This window comes from Ranitomeya variabilis, chromosome 5 (assembly GCF_051348905.1).
Source record: "Ranitomeya variabilis isolate aRanVar5 chromosome 5, aRanVar5.hap1, whole genome shotgun sequence".
In the NCBI taxonomy this organism is placed as follows: domain Eukaryota; kingdom Metazoa; phylum Chordata; class Amphibia; order Anura; family Dendrobatidae; genus Ranitomeya; species Ranitomeya variabilis.
In genome coordinates this window covers 390,148,014-390,168,557 of record NC_135236.1, presented here as the reverse complement: position 1 = coordinate 390,168,557, position 20,544 = coordinate 390,148,014, and the positions used below count along the sequence as shown (strand labels likewise).

Genomic DNA, 20,544 nt, shown 5'->3' with positions numbered 1-20,544 from the left:
CTGGCTTCCCTATTTAACTCTGCCCAGGTCGTTAGTTCATGCCAGCTGTCAATGTCTCAGTACTGGTTCAGACCTCACTTGGATTTCTCAGATGACCTGTCTACTCCAGCAGAAGCTAAGTCCTTGCTAGTCATTTGCTGTTCATTGGTTTTTGAATATATTTCTCAGTACATGCTATGTTTCTAGTCCAGCCTGCTATTATGATATTTCCTTGCTAGCTGGAAGCTCTGGGGGTGCAGAGCTGCACCTCCACACCATGAGTCAGTGTGGAGGTCTTTTTGCACACTCTGCGTGGTTTTTGTAGTTTTTAATACTGACCGCATAGTTCCCTTTCCTATCCTCTGTCTATCTAGAGAAGATTTGGCCTCCTTTGCTAAAATCTGTTTCATTCCTGTGTTTGTTACTTCCCTCTTAACTCACAGTCAATATTTGTGGGGGGCTACCTTTACTTTGGGGAATTTCTCTGAGGCAAGGTAGGCTGCTATTTCTATCTTTAGGGGTAGTTAGCTCTTAGGCTGTGAAGAGGCGTCTAGGGAGAGTTAGGTACGCTCCACGGCTATTTCTAGTGTGTGTAATAGGATTAGGGATTGCGGTCAGTAGAGTTACCACTTCCTCAGAGCTTGTCCCAAGTTTTCCATTTTAACCATCAGGTCATTTCGGGTGCTCCTAACCACCAGGTCCACAACAGTACAGCTGGCCCACAAAGTGTTAATGCATCTCAAAAGAGGGAAAAGAGAAGTTCTGAGTCAATTTTTTTTTCTTTGCTGCTTGTTTTGTCTTTCTTTTCCCCTTAACCTCTGGGTGGTTCAGGACTCAGGTGCAGATATGGATATTCAGGGTTTGTCCTCTTGTGTGGATCAACTCACTGCTAGGGTACAGAATATTCAAGATTATGTAGTTCAGAATCCGATGTTAGAGCCTAGAATTCCAATTCCTGATTTGTTTTCTGGGGATAGATCTAAATTTTTGAATTTCAAAAATAATTGCAGACTGTTTCTTGCTCTGAAACCCCGCTTCTCTGGTGATCCCATTCAGCAAGTAAAGATTATTATTTCTTTGTTGCGTGGTGACCCGCAAGACTGTGCATTCTCCCTTGAGACAGGAAATCCTGCATTGCTTAATGTGGATGCATTTTTTCTAGCGCTTGAATTGCTTTATGACGAACCTAATTCTGTGGATCAGGCAGAGAAGATCTTACTGACTCTATGTCAGGGTCAGGATGAAGCAGAAGTATATTGCCAGAAGTTTAGAAAGTGGTCTGTGCTTACCCAATGGAATGAGTGTGCCCTGGCAGCAATTTTCAGAAAGGGTCTTTCTGAAGCCCTTAAGGATGTTATGGTGGGGTTTCCACGCCCGCTGGTCTAAATGAGTCAATGTCTTTGGCCATTCAGATTGATCGGCGTTTGCGCGAGCGCAAAGTTGTGCACCATTTGGCGGTGTCCTCTGAGCAGAGGCCTGAGCCTATGCAATGTGATAGGACTTTGACCAGAGCTGAACGGCAAGAACACAGACGTCAGAATGGGCTGTGTTTTTACTGTGGTGTCTCCTCTCATGCTATCTCTGATTGTCCTAAGCGCACTAAGAGGTTCGCTAGATCTGTCACCATTAGTACTTTGCAGCCTAAATTTCTCTTATCTGTTACTCTGATTTGCTCATTGTCGTCCTACTCTGTTATGGCATTTGTGGATTTGGGCGCTGCTCTGAATTTGATGGACTTGGAGTTTGCAGGCGCTGTGGTTTTTTCTTGGAGCCTTTGCAGATTCCTATTCCCTTAAGGGGGATTGATGCTACGCCATTGGCCAAGAATAAACCTCAGTACTGGACTCAGCTGAACATGTGCATGGCTACCGCACATCAGGAAAATATTCGCTTTTTGGTGTTGCATAATTTGCATGATGTTGTCGTGTTGGGTTTGCCATGGTTACAGGTCCATAACCCAGTACTGGATTGGAAATCAATGTCTGTGTCTAGTTGGGGTTGTCAAGGGTGTATGTTCCTTTGATGTCAATTTCTTCTTCCACTCCTTCTGAAGTCCCTGAGTTTTTGTCGGATTACCAGGATGTATTTGATGAGCCCAAGTCCAGTGCCCTACCTCCTCATAGGGACTGTGATTGCGCTATTAATTTGATTCCTGGTAGTAAGTTCCCTAAGGGCCGACTGTTCAATTTATCTGTGCCAGAACATGCCGCTATGCGGAGTTATGTAAAGGAGTCCTTGGAGAAAGGGCATATTCGCCCGTCTTCATCGCCGTTGGGAGCAGGGTTCTTTTTTGTGGCCAAGAAGGATGGCTCTCTGAGACTCTGTATAGATTACCGCCTTCTCAATAAAATCACGGTCAAATTTCAGTACCCTCTGCCTCTGTTGTCTGATTTGTTTGCTCGGATTAAGGGGGCTAGTTGGTTTACCAAGATTGACCTTCGAGGGGCGTATAATCTTGTGCGTATTAAACAGGGCGATGAATGGAAAACAGCATTTAATACGCCCGAGGGCCATTTTGAGTACCTGGTGATGCCATTCGGGCTTTCTAATGCTCCATCTGTGTTTCAGTCCTTTATGCACGACATCTTCTGGAAGAATCTGGATAGGTTCAAGATCGTATATTTGGATGATATTTTGGTCTTTTCGGATGATTGGGAGTCTCATGTGAGGCAGGTCAGGATGGTGCTCCAGGTCCTTCGTGCCAATGCGTTGTTTGTGAAGGGCTCTAAATGCCTCTTTGGAGTTCAGAAGGTTTCCTTTTTGGGCTTCATTTTCTCCCCTTCTACTGTCGAGAGGGATCCTGTTAAAGTTCAGGCCATTTATGATTGGACTCAACCTACATCTGTGATGAGTCTTCAGAAGTTCCTGGGCTTTGCTAATTTTTACTACCGTCGATTCATCGCTAATTTTTCTAGTGTGGTTAAGCCTTTGACTGATTTGACGAAGAAAGGCGCTGATGTGGTGAATTGGTCCCCTGCGGCCGTTGAGGCTTTTCAGGAGCTTAAACGTCGTTTTACTTCGGCCCCTGTGTTGCGTCAGCCAGATCTTTTGCTCCCTTTTTAGGTCGATGTTGATGCTTCTGAGATTGGGGCAGGGGCTGTTTTGTCTCAGAGAAGTTCTGATGGCTCCTTGATGAAGCCGTGTGCTTTCTTTTCTAGAAAGTTTTCGCCTGCTGAGCGTAATTATGATGTCGGCAATCGGGAGTTGTTGGCTATGAAGTGGGCATTCGAGGAGTGGCGACATTGGCTTGAGGGAGCCAAACATCGCGTGGTGGTCCTGACTGATCACAAGAATCTGACTTACCTCGAGTCCGCCAAGCGGTTGAACCCTAGACAGGCTCAATGGTCACTGTTTTTCTCCCATTTCGATTTTGTGGTCTCATACCTTCCGGGATCTAAGAATGTGAAGGCTGATGCCCTTTCTAGGAGTTTTTTGCCTGATTCTCCGGGATTCTCTGAGCCGGCTGGTATTCTCAAAGAGGGGGTGATTTTGATCTCCCCTGATTTGCGGCGGGTGCTGCAGGAGTTTCAGGCTGATAGACCTGACCGCTGTCCAGTGGAGAAACTGTTTGTCCCTGATAGATGGACTAGTAGGGTTATTTCTGAGGTTCATTGTTCAGTGTTGGCTGGTCATCCTGGGATTTTTGGTACCAGAGATTTGGTTGCCAGGTCCTTTTGGTGGCCTTCCTTGTCACGGGATGTGTGTTCTATTGTGCATTCATTTGGGACTTGTGCTCGGGCCAAACCTTGCTGTTCTCATGCCAGTGGGTTGCTTTTGCCTTTGCCTGTCCCAAAGAGGCCCTGGACACATATTTCCATGGATTTTATTTCTGATCTTTCTGTCTCTCAAAGGATGTCTGTCATCTGGGTGGTTTGTGATGGGTTTTCTAAGATGGTCCATTTGGTGCCCTTGCCTAAATTGCCTTCCTCCTCTGATTTGGTTCCATTATTTTTTCAGCATGTGGTTCGTTTGCATGGCATTCCAGAGAACATTGTGTCGGACAGAGGTTCCCAATTTGTTTCTAGGTTTTGGCGGTCCTTTTGTGCTAAGATGGGCATTGATTTGTCTTTTTCTTCAGCGTTCCATCCTCAGACAAATGGCCAAACCGAACGAACCAATCAGCCCTTGGAAACCTATCTGAGATGCTTTGTTTCTGCTGATCAGGATGATTGGGTGACCTTCTTGCCATTGGCCGAGTTCGCCCTTAATAATCGGGCTAGTTCTGCTACTTTGGTTTCGCCTTTTTTTTGTAATTCTGGTTTTCATCCCTGTTTTTCTTCAGGGCAGGTTGAGCCTTCTGACTGTCCTGGTGTGGATTCTGTGGTGGACAGGTTGCAACAAATTTGGACTCACGTGGTGAACAATTTGACGTTGTCTCAGGAGAAGGCGCAAAGTTTTGCTAATCGCCGTCGCTGTGTTGGTCCCCGACTTCGTGTTGGGGATTTGGTTTGGTTGTCTTCTCGTTATGTTCCTATGAAGGTTTCTTCTCCTAAGTTCAAGCCTCGTTTCATTGGTCCTTATAAGATTTCTGAAATTATCAATCCTGTGTCGTTTCGTTTGGCCCTTCCTACTTCTTTTGCCATCCATAATGTGTTCCATAGGTCGTTGTTGCGGAGATATGTGGCGCCTATGGTTCCTTCCGTTGATCCTCCTGCTCCGGTGTTGGTTGAGGGGGAGTTGGAGTATGTGGTGGAGAAGATTTTGGATTCTCGTGTTTCGAGACGGAAGCTTCAGTACCTGGTTAAATGGAAGGGCTATGGTCAGGAGGATAATTCCTGGGTTGTTGCCTCCGATGTCCATGCTGCCGATTTGGTTCGTGCCTTTCATTTGGCTCGTCCTGATCGGCCTGGGGGCTCTGGTGAGGGTTCGGTGACCCCTCCTCAAGGGGGGGGGTACTGTTGTGAATTCCGTTCTCGGCCTCCCTCCTGTGGTCGTGAATGGTACTTTGGTGAGTTCTGTCCTTGGACACCCTCTGGTGGCTTTGAGTGGAACTGCTGATCTTTCAGGTTGGCTTTCTCAGCTGCCCTCATTTATTGCTTCTGCTGGCTTCCCTATTTAACTCTGCCCAGGTCGTTAGTTCATGCCAGCTGTCAATGTCTCAGTACTGGTTCAGACCTCTCTTGGATTTCTCAGATGACCTGTCTACTCCAGCAGAAGCTAAGTCCTTGCTAGTCATTTGCTGTTCATTGGTTTTTGAATATATTTCTCAGTACATGCTATGTTTCTAGTCCAGCCTGCTATTATGATATTTCCTTGCTAGCTGGAAGCGTGAGTCGGTGTGGAGGTCTTTTTGCACACTCTGCGTGGTTTTTGTAGTTTTTAATACTGACCGCATAGTTCCCTTTCCTATCCTCTGTCTATCTAGAGAAGATTCGGCCTCCTTTGCTAAAATCTGTTTCATTCCTGTGTTTGTTACTTCCCTCTTAACTCACAGTCAATATTTGTGGGGGGCTACCTTTACTTTGGGGAATTTCTCTGAGGCAAGGTAGGCTGCTATTTCTATCTTTAGGGGTAGTTAGCTCTTAGGCTGTGAAGAGGAGTCTAGGGAGAGTTAGGTACGCTCCACGGCTATTTCTAGTGTGTGTAATAGGATTAGGGATTGCAGTCAGTACAGTTACCACTTCCTCAGAGCTTGTCCCAGGTTTTCCATTTTAACCATCAGGTCATTTCGGGTGCTCCTAACCACCAGGACCATAACAGCATCCTCTACGTCTGGAGGAAAAAAGGTTTAAGCATAATAACAGACGCGGGTTCTTTACTGTAAGAGCAGTGAGACTATGGAACTCTCTGCCGTATGATGTTGTAATGAGTGATTCATTACTTAAATTTAAGAGGGGACTGGATACCTTTCTGGAAAAGTATAATGTTACAGGGTATATACACTAGATTCCTTGATAGGGCGTTGATCCAGGGAACTAGTCTGATTGCCGTATGTGGAGTCGGGAAGGAATTTTTTTTCCCCAAGGTGGAGCTTACTCTTTGCCACATGGAGTTTTTTTTGCCTTCCTCTGGATCAACATGTTAGGGCATGTTAGGTTAGGCTATGGGTTGAACTAGATGGACTTAAAGTCTTCCTTCAACCTTAATAACTATGTAACTGTTATGACCCCAATGGCGAGGGTCTCAGAGGAACGTGGAAGTCTGCAGAATACAAAAATCCAGCTCATAGGGCAGTGGTAACTGGGTTGACCATATATCTACTCCTAACGCCAACACTAGAAGTAGCCGGGGATCATTCCTACGTTGATTCTAGATGACACGCGCCAGCCGGAGAATCTAGCTACCCCTAGTAGAGGAAAACAAAGACCTTTCTTGCCTCCAGAGAAGGGGACCCCAAAGCTGGATAGAAGCCCCCCACAAATAATGACGGTTAGGTAAGAGGAAATGACAAACACAGAAATGAACCAGGTTTAGCACAGAGAGGCCCGCTTACTGATAGCAGAATAAAGAAAGGTAACTTATATGGTCAACAAAAACCCTATCAAAATCCACACTGGAAATTCAAGAACCCCCGAACCGTCTAACGGTCCGGGGGGAGAACACCAGCCCCCTAAAGCTTCCAGCAAAGGTCAGGATATAGATTTGGAACAAGCTGGACAAAAATACAAAAACAAAACAAATAGCAAAAAGCAAAAGGCAGACTTAGCTGATATAACTGGAACCAGGATCAGTAGACAAGAGCACAGCAGACTAGCTCTGATAACTACGTTGCCAGGCATTGAACTGAAGGTCCAGGGAGCTTATATAGCAACACCCCTAACTAACGACCCAGGTGCGGATAAAAGGAATGACAGAAAAACCAGAGTCAAAAAACTAGTAACCACTAGAGGGAGCAAAAAGCAAATTCACAACAGTACCCCCCCCTTAGTGAGGGGTCACCGAACCCTCACCACGACCACCAGGGCGATCAGGATGAGCGGCATGAAAGGCACGAACTAAATCGGCCGCATGAACATCAGAGGCGACCACCCAGGAATTATCCTCCTGACCATAGCCCTTCCACTTGACAAGGTACTGAAGCCTCCGCCTGGAGAGGCGAGAATCCAAGATCTTCTCCACCACGTACTCCAACTCGCCCTCAACCAACACCGGAGCAGGAGGCTCAGCAGAAGGAACTACAGGCACAATGTACCGCCGCAACAAGGACCTATGAAATACATTGTGAATAGCAAACGACACAGGAAGATCCAGACGAAAAGATACAGGATTAAGGATTTCCAATATCTTGTAAGGCCCAATAAAACGAGGTTTAAATTTGGGAGAGGAGACCTTCATAGGAACAAAGCGGGAAGAAAGCCATACCAAATCCCCAACGCGTAGTCGGGGACCCACACCGCGGCGGCGGTTGGCAAAGCGCTGAGCCTTCTCCTGTGACAACTTCAAGTTGTCCACCACATGATTCCAGATCTGCTGCAACCTATCCACCACAGAATCCACCCCAGGACAGTCAGAAGGCTCCACATGACCCGAAGAAAAGCGAGGATGGAAACCAGAGTTGCAGAAAAAAGGCGAAACCAAGGTGGCGGAACTAGCCCGATTATTAAGGGCAAACTCAGCCAACGGCAAGAATGTCACCCAATCGTCCTGATCAGCAGAGACAAAACACCTCAAATAAGCCTCCAAAGTCTGATTGGTTCGCTCCGTCTGTCCATTAGTCTGAGGATGGAAAGCAGACGAAAACGACAAATCAATGCCCATCCTACTACAAAAGGATCGCCAGAACCTGGAAACGAACTGGGATCCTCTGTCTGACACAATATTCTCAGGGATGCCGTGCAAACGAACCACGTTCTGGAAAAACACAGGAACCAGATCGGAAGAGGAAGGCAGCTTAGGCAAAGGAACCAAATGGACCATCTTGGAGAAGCGATCACATATCACCCAGATAACGGACATGCCCTGAGATAGCGGAAGATCAGAAATGAAATCCATGGAGATATGTGTCCAAGGTCTCTTCGGGACAGGCAAGGGCAAGAGCAAACCGCTGGCACGAGAACAGCAAGGCTTAGCTCGAGCACAAGTCCCACAGGACTGCACAAATGACCGCACATCCCTTGACAAGGAAGGCCACCAAAGGGACCTGGCCACCAGATCTCTGGTGCCAAAAATTCCCGGGTGACCTGCCAACACCGAGGAATGAACCTCGGAAATGACTCTGCTGGTCCACTTATCCGGGACAAACAGTCTGTCAGGTGGACAAGACTCAGGCCTATCAGCCTGAAATCTCTGCAACACACGTCGCAGATCCGGAGAAATAGCTGACAAGATAACTCCATCTTTAAGAATACCAACAGGATCAGCGACTCCAGGAGCATCAGGCACAAAGCTCCTAGAAAGAGCATCGGCCTTCACATTCTTTGAACCTGGTAAATACGAGACAACAAAATCAAAGCGGGAGAAAAACAATGACCAGCGGGCCTGTCTCGGATTAAGGCGTTTAGCAGACTCGAGATACATCAGATTTTTGTGATCAGTCAAGACCACCACACGATGCTTAGCACCCTCGAGCCAATGACGCCACTCCTCAAATGCCCATTTCATGGCCAACAACTCCCGATTGCCCACATCATAATTTCGCTCGGCAGGCGAAAACTTCCTAGAGAAAAAGGCACAAGGTTTCATAACAGAGCAACCAGGGCCTCTCTGCGACAAAACGGCCCCTGCCCCAATCTCCGAAGCATCCACCTCAACCTGAAAGGGAAGTGAGACGTCAGGCTGGCACAAAACCGGCGCCGAAGTAAACCGGCGTTTCAACTCCTGGAAAGCCTCCACGGCAGCAGGAGCCCAGTTAGCTACATCGGAGCCCTTCTTGGTCATATCCGTCAAAGGTTTCACAATGCTAGAAAAATTAGCGATAAAACGACGGTAGAAGTTAGCGAAGCCCAAGAACTTCTGAAGACTCTTAACTGACGAGGGCTGAGTCCAATCAAGAATAGCTCGGACCTTGACTGGGTCCATCTCCACAGCAGAAGGGGAAAAAATGAACCCCAAAAAGGGAACCTTCTGTACACCAAAGAGACACTTTGAGCCCTTGACAAACAAAGAATTTTCACGCAAAATTTTAAAGACCAACCTGACCTGCTCCACATGCGAATCCCAATTATCAGAAAAAACCAAAATATCATCCAGATAAACAATCAAAAATTTATCCAGATACTTCCGGAAAATGTCATGCATAAAGGACTGAAAAACTGAAGGCGCATTGGAGAGCCCAAAAGGCATCACCAAGTACTCAAAATGACCTTCGGGCGTATTGAATGCGGTTTTCCATTCATCACCTTGCTTAATGCGCACAAGGTTGTACGCACCACGAAGGTCTATCTTGGTGAACCACTTGGCACCCTTAATCCGGGCAAACAAGTCAGACAACAGCGGTAAAGGATACTGAAATTTGACAGTGATCTTATTTAAAAGCCGATAATCAATACAAGGTCTCAAAGATCCGTCCTTTTTTGCCACAAAAAAGAATCCCGCACCAAGAGGAGAAGAAGACGGACGAATATGTCCTTTCTCCAGAGACTCCTTGATATATGAACGCATAGCGGTATGTTCAGGTACCGACAGATTAAACAGTCTTCCCTTAGGAAATTTACTGCCTGGGATCAAATCTATAGCACAGTCACAGTCCCTATGAGGAGGCAGTGCACTGGACTCAGACTCACTGAAGACATCCTGATAATCAGACAAATACTCCGGAACTTCCGAAGGCGTAGAAGAAGCAATAGACACAGGCAGGGAATCCCCATGAATACCACGACAGCCCCAACTTGAGACTGACATAGCCTTCCAGTCCAGGACTGGATTATGGGTCTGTAACCATGGCAGCCCTAAAACAACCAAATCATGCATTTTATGTAAAACCAGGAAACGTATCACCTCGCGGTGTTCAGGAGTCATGCACATGGTAACCTGTGTCCAATACTGCGGTTTATTTGCTGCCAATGGTGTAGCATCAATACCCCTAAGAGGAATAGGATTTTCTAATGGTTCAAGAGTAAAACCACAGCGCTTAGCAAATGAGAGATCCATGAGACTCAGGGCAGCACCTGAATCTACAAACGCCATGACAGGATAAGATGACAGTGAGCAAATCAAAGTTACAGACAGAATAAATTTAGGTTGCAAATTACCAACGGTGACAGGACTAACAACCTTAGCTATACGTTTAGAGCATGCTGAGATAACATGTGTAGAATCACCACAGTAGTAGCACAAGCCATTCCGGTGTCTATGAATTTTCCGCTCATTTCTAGTCAGGATTCTATCACATTGCATTAAATCAGGTGTCTGTTCAGACAACACCATGAGGGAATTTGCGGTTTTGCGCTCCCGCAACCGCCGGTCAATTTGAATAGCCAGTGCCATAGTATCGTTCAGACCTGTGGGAATGGGAAAACCCACCATAACATTCTTAATGGCTTCAGAAAGGCCATTTCTAAAATTAGCGGCCAGTGCACACTCGTTCCAATGTGTCAGCACGGACCATTTCCGAAATTTTTGGCAATACACTTCAGCCTCGTCCTGCCCCTGAGACATAGCCAGCAAGGCCTTTTCTGCCTGAATCTCAAGATTGGGTTCCTCATAAAGTAAACCGAGCGCCAGAAAAAACGCATCAAGATCAGCCAATGCCGGATCTCCTGGCGCCAGCGAAAAAGCCCAATCCTGAGGGTCGCCCCGTAAGAACGAAATAACAATCTTTACTTGCTGAGCAGAATCTCCAGATGAACAGGGTCTCAGGGACAAAAACAATTTACAATTATTCACGAAATTCCTAAACTTAAACCTGTCTCCGGAAAACAGTTCAGGAATCGGTATTTTAGGTTCTGACCTAGGATTTCTGATAACATAGTCTTGTATGCCCTGCACACGAGTAGCCAGCTGGTCCACACTTGTAATCAAGGTCTGGACATTCATGTCTGCAGCAAGCATAGCCACTCTGAGGTAAAGGGGAAGAAGAAAAAAAAAAAAAAACTCAGAATCTTCTTTCTTATAATCCCTCTTCTGCAATGCATTAAACATTTAATACTGGCCTGGCAAACTGTTATGACCCCAATGGCGAGGGTCTCAGAGGAACGTGGAAGTCTGCAGAATACAAAAATCCAGCTCATAGGGCAGTGGTAACTGGGTTGACCATATATCTACTCCTAACGCCAACACTAGAAGTAGCCGGGGATCATTCCTACGTTGATTCTAGATGACACGCGCCAGCCGGAGAATCTAGCTACCCCTAGTAGAGGAAAACAAAGACCTTTCTTGCCTCCAGAGAAGGGGACCCCAAAGCTGGATAGAAGCCCCCCACAAATAATGACGGTTAGGTAAGAGGAAATGACAAACACAGAAATGAACCAGGTTTAGCACAGAGAGGCCCGCTTACTGATAGCAGAATAAAGAAAGGTAACTTATATGGTCAACAAAAACCCTATCAAAATCCACACTGGAAATTCAAGAACCCCCGAACCGTCTAACGGTCCGGGGGGAGAACACCAGCCCCCTAAAGCTTCCAGCAAAGGTCAGGATATAGATTTGGAACAAGCTGGACAAAAATACAAAAACAAAACAAATAGCAAAAAGCAAAAGGCAGACTTAGCTGATATAACTGGAACCAGGATCAGTAGACAAGAGCACAGCAGACTAGCTCTGATAACTACGTTGCCAGGCATTGAACTGAAGGTCCAGGGAGCTTATATAGCAACACCCCTAACTAACGACCCAGGTGCGGATAAAAGGAATGACAGAAAAACCAGAGTCAAAAAACTAGTAACCACTAGAGGGAGCAAAAAGCAAATTCACAACATGTAACTATGGATGGCTGAGCAGTCACTCACTGCATCCAAGACATGCTGTGTGGTGGAATCATGACAGATTGACAGACTGATGTGAATGCACATATATCTAACAGCCTGTGACTCCTGAGAGGGTGTCAGGGAGTAGGCAGACATGGGAAGTGGTCTCCTTGTGAGTTTACCAGACTAAAACAGTATATGTTTTCTTTCTGGGATCACAGTGTTTTTCCTTTAAACCATTTTCAAGTATTACTGCTTTAAAAGCCTCTTCTCCCCCAATATTTTTTTTTTAATCCAGAGCAGTGTACACAAATATAACCAGTCATATTCTAGCTTATTCAAATTAATTTACTATGATTTCCATGTATGGAATTAGCAATGTGTTTCCTTGTCAGGCGGCACAGAGGATTTAGTTTGTATTCCCTTAGATTAATATGACAAAGAATTATGATAGGCTGAACATGATGGATTTGTGTGTACTCCATGTAATCATATAAATAGGTAACTAAGATGAGGAATAAACAAACATGTAGACAGTGTTTACACACTCATCTCACTGCTGCACCGTTCTGTAAAATGCTGCTGCTTTCTGAATTATGGATAACCAAATAAGTGAGCACTCAGCAAGCACCATTAGGCTCTACAACACAGGAGGAGGATGCTGTTCTGGAGGGAAACATACAAGCATGAAATGTTTACATGTCTAATGGCAAGCGGGGAGCACTGGTAAAAAGCAACATTCTGACATCCTTGTAGTGACATATAACAGTCATTGGGAAATGTACATTCAACGTCACATGAGAGCGCTTCAGTTGTAAAACATCTGCCTGTGTTATCTGACAAGGGATTCATTTTATTGTTTAAAGTTGTGAACCAAAAATGCTTAAATATACTTGTTTGCCTTTCTTTTCTATTATAATAAATGATTTACAGTGACCTAGCATTCATGGCTGCCTTTCTTTCAAAACTAATCTCAGTGGTATCTTTAGTGGCTATAACAAATGAGGATCGGGGTTTATCATTTAATTGCATTAACAACTGATAGTCAACTCTAGTGAACTCCAGGTCATTACAGTAGAAGTGACTCATCACAAGACACTATTGATGAAAGAACAGGGATTAATGTATGGGTGTAAGGTCTAAAGGTACCTTCACACTGACCAACTTAACAACGATATCGCTATCGATCCGTGACGTTGCAGCTTCCTGGATAGCGATATCGTTGTGTTTGACACGCAGCAGCGATCAGGATCCTGCTGTGACATCGTTGGTCGGAGCTAGAAGGCCAGCACCTTATTTCGTCGCTAGATCTCCCGCAGACATCGCTGAATAGGCGTGTGTGACGCGGATTCAGCGATGTCTTTACTTGTAACCAGGGTAAACATCGGGTTACTAAGCGCATGGCTCTTAGAAGAAGGCAAGAAAAAAATACAATCGCAAAATGGAAAAATTCCCTATTCCTTAAAGGGTTAATAGAATGGTCACTAGCTAACAGTGCTGCAATACTAAAGAGGGCACTGTTTGTTTACATTGTTTAACAAATAAGTGAAGATTAAAAGTACTAAATTTATAACAGGCGCTATTCATATATGATCATAATGAATACAATAATATAGCTTTGCTGGGTTTTAGACATAACTTCCTATTATTATTTCTAAGTATATATTTAATTCTGAAAAATATGTCAGGGATGCTATTCGTATACAAAACTAAGACAAATAGAAAATACAGTCAAAGCAAATTAGCCTAGTTTTGCCGCTTACGCTTTCCTAACTTGATAAATGATCCCAGTGCTACAGTGAAGCAGGTAAAGAGGCCATTTCCATCACTTAAACAAGCCATTTAAATCAGTTAAAGAAAGAATTCCTTTCACTAGTGTGAACAGAGTAATTGTGGACCATATTTCATATTTTAGACCCTTAGAGCTTCTCATAAAGTGTTGTACGTGAAGCATGTTTATACAGATGTAAACACCGCTTGTTTGCTAGATAGGTTTGCAAGTGGTTATCCTATCAGAGTAACAATATGCAGCTAATGCAATGCTAACTGAAGAAATCAATGTCGGCACATAAGCTATTGTGCCAATGTTTTTAGGAAGTAGCAAACATAATTAACCTTTTAAAAAAAGATGTTTTTCATGATTCTTCAGTAATGTATTTCAGAGGAGCTTAATACCTATTCACCTGAACTGACAGACACATTTCACATTTTAATAAATAGGACACATGCATGCTGATGGTAAACCCAACTTGGCAGGTATGCGGGTTGTAAAAATGCGTGAGTGACTCTGGACTTGTCCTGATAATCCCTTTATATTTCTGTAGGGAGATAAGGCCCCTTATACAGGTGGAAAAGATGAGTAGATCTGATGTGAATCAAATTTGTCAATTTGTGCTGATTTTTATTAGGAAATAGGATTTGCAGTGAATTTACTCTCTGCGAATTGAATGTCCCTTATTAGCCATTATAAATGTAAGATGTAGTAGAAAAACCAACTAATACTGATCTCGCTGCTCAACTTCGCTGCTTACTACCCTGCATGCAATCCTCATTTCTCCTTACTGCTGACACGTACTGCAATCCTTAGCATCTTAACGCTTGGCTGGCATTTCTGACTGCTACTAGACCTGGGACATCCCTGTGCATGTACTTCATAAGGTTGATGTCAGGATGTCTTGACGTTGCAACCTTGTGACACGCACTTTAGGCCAGGACTTCTGCATATGACTAGACCTGAGCCATCCCTGCACATGCACGTCACTAGTTAACTTAATCTTGATGTTACAACTTGCGTTGAAACACACCAACCTTACCCTGCACACTATAGACCAGGAATTCAGGCCAAGGCTAGGACTTTGACATCCCTGCACATATACATCCCAATCTAGCGTGAAAAGACCCAGGGTTTCAGCAGTCAACACTGAGGACGATATGGAGCAAAGAATTAAGTGTGGCCTAAATGGTGATAGGTGAATTTTATTTTTGTTTTTACTTTTTACTAGCTCTATAATTTTGCAAAATGCTGGCCAGCCAGCCCTTATTTGCTGAATCGGCACCAAGCAAATTACAAAAAATCTGCATACTGTTAACTTCGAGAAGAATTCAGTTCCACTTGAGTAAATTCACCCAACTCTATTAGGCGTAACTCGTTTTTAACCGCAATGACTTAATGAAAAATTCAGTATATATTTTAAGTAATTGTTATATATGATGTATATAAATCAGAAAAAAGCACAAATATGTATGGAAAATCAGGGAGTATAAATTCCAGGAGAATATTTGGGCATCAGTTCAACTAAAATAGATATTAGTGAAATATCTATCAGTCTTGTCTAAATTGAAATTACTTCTATGGATAAAAAAATGGATTTAAATCCTGCCTAGTATACTGAGCTAAACCATTCAGCTTTTCTGATGTTGTATATGCCACTCACAGATTCTCCTAGGTGCTGTTGTGCTTTGTAGTTAACTTCTTATTAAATATCTGCTGAAAGAAAAGGCTTCACATTTACACACTGTGTACATGAGGCTAAGACCCCGCTCAGTCTCATGCAGTTTTTAAAGAATGCCAGTCAACCACATCATTTATTCCATTTTCAAAACAAAAATCAATATACCTATAAAGTGACCCATAAATTAGAACTGGCTCACACACTGTTTGTTCAAGCTGCCTTTCTGAAGGAACCCTTTGCATTTTTTCTTCACCTTTCTGTTTGAACTGCAGTCACAGTAAGAGGCTCATTAGGGGACATTAGGGAGTGGATCTAACCAGAATTCCATAGCTTGCTTTGCTCTTATTAATGCATAGTAGAGTAGAATGCATTTAAATATTTCATAGACATTCAGTAATTTGTGTGTAATCGTCTTGTTAGCAGACCAGCAGAAATAGAACAGGTCTGTGAAATGGTGTTAGTGATTGCATGGGTAATTTACAGACCTTTGCCATTTCGAGAGAGCATTATTGGTGGCTCGTGAAAAACTGAAATAGAGCTAGCAATAGAAAAAAAAAGAAATTGATAACGTTTTTTGTAATAAGCATCTTGAAGGATAACAACCCATTTAGTCCCCTTGAAGCAGCATAATTTATGACATATGCTATATATCAAATACATAAGATAGCATTATGGAGCATTCATATGAAAAGGGTATGTGCAACATTAGTTATAACTTCCTGCGAGGTACATGATTAAATGATTAATGAAATGTCCCCTTGCATATGCATTTTGAAACAGCAATTAGGTAGTTGCTCAGAAAATTCTGAAATCCTCATTTTTCAATATTATCTTATCCTTGATTTATAAATCATAGAGAATATTTTAACAGCAATATGTTATACCTGAGACAGATAGAAAGACATAAAAGAGAATATTTTTGACATGAAATAGTTTTAAGTATATAAATTTATAATTTTATGTTAATGCCGACCCTATTTACTTAATCTTCCTGCATTTCATTTGTATCCTTTGCCATTGCTGCACTTTGATTGCCATAATTAAGTAGGGGAATGAATAGGCTCTATTATTTTACATATCACTAGTAAACAATAGCAAAGAACGGAGAAGGGAGATGTGGCAGAGGTATGTATGTGTTTTTCAAGTTCTCGGTAATCCACTGGAGGCTGTTCTATAAATGATCATTGAAGGGCTGCAAGCTAGCCTATAATTACAAGAAAGAAAGTGGCAGCTCTGGCATTTCATAACTATGTGTCCTCGAAAAGTGCTTTGTGAGTTTGTCACCAATGATAATTTAGATAGAGGCTCATTACTGAACATCACAACACTTTAAAAACCTTTCGCCTTCATGCGAGAGAATAAAGGACTATTTTAATGGCAAGGTTCTTTTGTATTCCTCTGAAAAATTCAATCAAGACAAAACCTTACCGACTATTATTATACTCTACAGTCTCTCTATTCTAATGAAAGCAATGCAGATAAACTGGATACGAAGACTTGAGCAGTTAAATGCAAACATTTTTTTTTGTTCTCTAAACATATGACAAGAGCAGGTCGCTAAAATATAAACACGTTTTAAGCCATTTTTGTACAGACAGGGCCCGCTAATTGCTTTTTTTTGCCATATTGTGTTATATACATGCTCATTGACATGTCTTGTGCCGAATATAGTTTGATATTAGCCTTTGCAGTCAAAATAACACATTTGGTCTTTCTGTACCTTTCTTCTGTTTAATCTGCAAGTGAGCATTAGTGCCTTTATCTCTCGTGTGTGGGAATAGATATGTTACCAGAGCAATGCGTATTAACTGCTATTTTCAAATGCAGTGCAGCATGCATTAAAAGGGCCGATTATAAAATAAGCAGGACACAATATATGCAAAAGACTCTTCTGTAATCAGCACTAATATCCTTATGTTTAAGACTCACACATTTTGCGCCTAAGAATCTAATTTTAATTCAAATTCACATTTTAAAATTATATTAGATATGTTCAACACCCCTTCGTCAAGAGGAAAAAAGACCCCTCCATCCTATTTTTACCACATTTTGCTAGGGCATTTAAATCAACAAAAATGAGAGCAATATTTTTTATACTGTAGTTTATTGTATATATTCAGAACTCCTATCAGTCATTACTTCGTCCACATTTTTGACATAATAAGGTAAAAATATTCATGTATACGTTTTAAATAATTTCAAAGTTAATGCATTATTGATCAGGAGTTATAAAATTAAACCTAATTTGTACACCCCACCACTACAGTGTCATTAGTTTAGCCTAACAACACTTTATTTTTCATATTCATTGGTGGTCCATCATGGAATGCTTTGTGTAGAAAACTGGTTTAATTTTTCCCTTGAGTTCTATACTATCATATGATAATAAGTCTGGAGTACAAGAGCTTTCGAATATTAGATGTACTACTGAGAAATTATCCCCAAGACAACTTATGCCACTAACTGCAGTGGCCATATTTTCAATTATACAGTACTAATCACGCATGGAATGGGAGTTCAAGTCTCAAAATTGGCTCTTAGTGTCACAATTTTAAAAGGAGTTTCCATTTCTAAAATTGATTACATTAGAATGGCTTCCCACAATAAATTGTCCCACTGCTGGCACCTGAATAAAATGGGGTGCACCCATCTGCAGCAGCTCAATTTCCCTGCAGTAGCTCTAAATGTGAATGCAAGGCATGGATGTGTCAAGGGTCCTCCAGAAAGACACACCATGGGGCTTCTTTTTTGCCAGAAAACTGGTGTAAAATGTTTGAAAACTAGCAACATTTTTGTCCAATGCAGAATATTGCAAACAATTGACTTTTAAGCTTTTCACACCAATCTGAAGCAGCTCTGGCAAAATAGGCAGAACTGGGAGAACCCAGGGTGTGGCCATGCCTGCCCATTACTGCGGTAACAAGTCTGACGAGTAGCATAGAGGCACGTGCCACTAAGAAAATGTACCAAATTCATTAAGTGTGCTTCTTAATAAATTTGGCACATTGTACTTTAGAAAACACTTCATTAAGACTGGCATGTGCTGTTACAGTCTTAATAAATCGGCCTCTATGTGCTGTCGCTTTACAATTTGACTATTGAAAGTGAATCCTAAACAGGGCTCTGCCTCTGTTATCTCAGTATTTATTAAACTACTTCTTCAATCCAGGCAATCCATCCAAACAAAAGTCAGATGTCACTATAAACTATAGAGTGCCTAATGAAACACACTACACATACAACATTTTCACGATTTAGGTAGACATGTTGTGGGATGGTTTCAGCAGTTTTGACATTTTGTTTGCTAAGCTTGCTAGTCTGATTTACATATTTGGAGTCAGGAAGGAGCTATCCCCTAATATGGGGCAATTAGCTTCTACCTCCTGGGTTTTTGCCTTCCTCTGGGAAAACATGTTCATACTATTGGTCAAACTCAATAGACCTGGGTCTTTCAACTTTAACCCCTTTACCACCTTGGGTTTTTCCCATTTTTGCTTTTTTCTTCCCAGAACCATATTTTTTTTATTTTTCCATCAACATTGCCATGCGAAGGATTGTTGTCTGCTGGACGAGTTGTACTTTTGAACAACACCATAGATTTTATCATATAATATACTGGAAGAAAGGAAAAAAAATTCCAAGTGTGGTGAAATTCCACAATTTTTAAATTTTTTTTACCATGTTCACTAAATGCTAAAACTGACCTACCATTATGATTATCCAGGTCATTGTGAGTTTGTAGATACTAAACATGTATAGCTTATTTATTATTTAAGTGGTGAAACAAAAATCCAGATTTTGTAAAAAAAAAAAAAAAAATAGTGCCATTTTCCAAGAACTGTAGCGTCTCCATTTTTTGCAATCTGGGGCCGAGTTTAGGGTTATTTTTTGCACACCGAGCTGACATTCTTATTGATACCAATTTGGGGTAGATAAGATGATATTATTGCCCATTATTGCATTTTATTGCAGTGTTGCAGCCACCAAAAAACATAATTCTGGCGTTTTTATTTTTTTCTCGTTACGCCGTTTACTGATCAGATTAATTATTTTTATATTTTTATAGATTGGGCATTTCTGAATACCAAATATGTGTATTTTTTACTTTTTTATTGTTTTATTTTGAATGCGCCAGAGCCCGCACCAAAGAGGGGCAGGTGACCTTTGACGTATATATACATCATAGGTCATAAAGGGGTTAAAACTATGAAAAATCTGTCATAAAGTCTGATCCGTGTAAAGGGCTGATACTCTTAAAGAGGTGGTCTTCTGGAAAGTTCTTGCTGTATATTCAATGCTAAGGAACTATGTATAAAGCTATATACAAACAGTAAGTGCAAGACTTGATATAAGCGATCACTCACAACTCTACAGTGAAGCATCTACACCGTTTAGCATTTTTTGTGTAATTGTATGATGTTCAAATGCATATTGTTCATTATATAGTCTGTATTTGTCTGAATCCAATATACTACAATGTCCATTTACCCAAATTAATTCTAATTAGCTTATGCATTTTATATTATGTGTTTAGCTATATATTACTTATATTTTGAGTATAGAAACAAATGTTACCACCTCTTTGAAATGTTGTTGGCTTCACCATTAGTTTTAATTTTCATTCATGCATATGTGCTGCTGCCAAGTGTCATGTGATTATTATCTATTGAACTGAGACAAATCTTTGTTAATGGGGTTTTCTGGCTTTGTACATTTTTTCTTTCAGCATATGAATTTTGAAATGTGATACCATTTACCCTTAATACATAACTATCTGTGTTTTCTTTCTTAACTAGGCACCTTAACAATGAGCATGCATTGGATGACCGAAGTACTGCACAATGCAGAGTCCAAATGCAAGTGGTCCAACAGCTGGAAATTCAGGTTGGCTATCAATCATAGCAATTTTGTACAAAAGCACAGAAAGATTGGCATGTCAGATTGGGGAATTTACTAAGTAATGCTGATTTCTGACTCAAGTTTTCATAGAAGAAAATGGTTTTCAGGCTTTGTGTTAAGTTTATTTTGTGTTTTCAATAGACAATTTGCAATTTACTTAGAAAAGGGCATGGCCTAGAAAAACGTGTGCTATAGTTTTTGGTGTAAGATGTTGGTTCAAAGTAAGCCAACCAAGCTTTAGAAAAGGGGAGGGGAAGTCTTATATATGTCAAATCTATTACACAGCGGATGTGTCTCTTACCGTGTCAAGTTTTAAGTTTAAGATTTGTCTACCCTTAACTTTTTGAACAAATCGTTAAGGGCTCCAAGTTTCACAACACAAATTCAATACATTATTGTGACATGTTGACCAAAGTTTTGTCACATCTTGG

At 42.0% G+C, this 20,544-nt stretch overlaps 1 protein-coding gene across 20 annotated transcripts in view; it reads left to right on the top strand.

Annotated features, from left to right (window-relative positions):
* The window catches only part of FOXP2 (forkhead box P2), a 413,441-nt gene that overhangs the window by 292,644 nt on the left and 100,253 nt on the right, over positions 1-20,544 (top strand). For all 20 annotated transcript variants that reach the window (XM_077265038.1, XM_077265033.1, XM_077265041.1 and 17 more), the window contains one exon: positions 20,011-20,098. In XM_077265038.1, the coding sequence (XP_077121153.1) occupies positions 20,011-20,098 (88 nt within the window). The remainder of the gene's footprint in view (positions 1-20,010; positions 20,099-20,544) is intronic.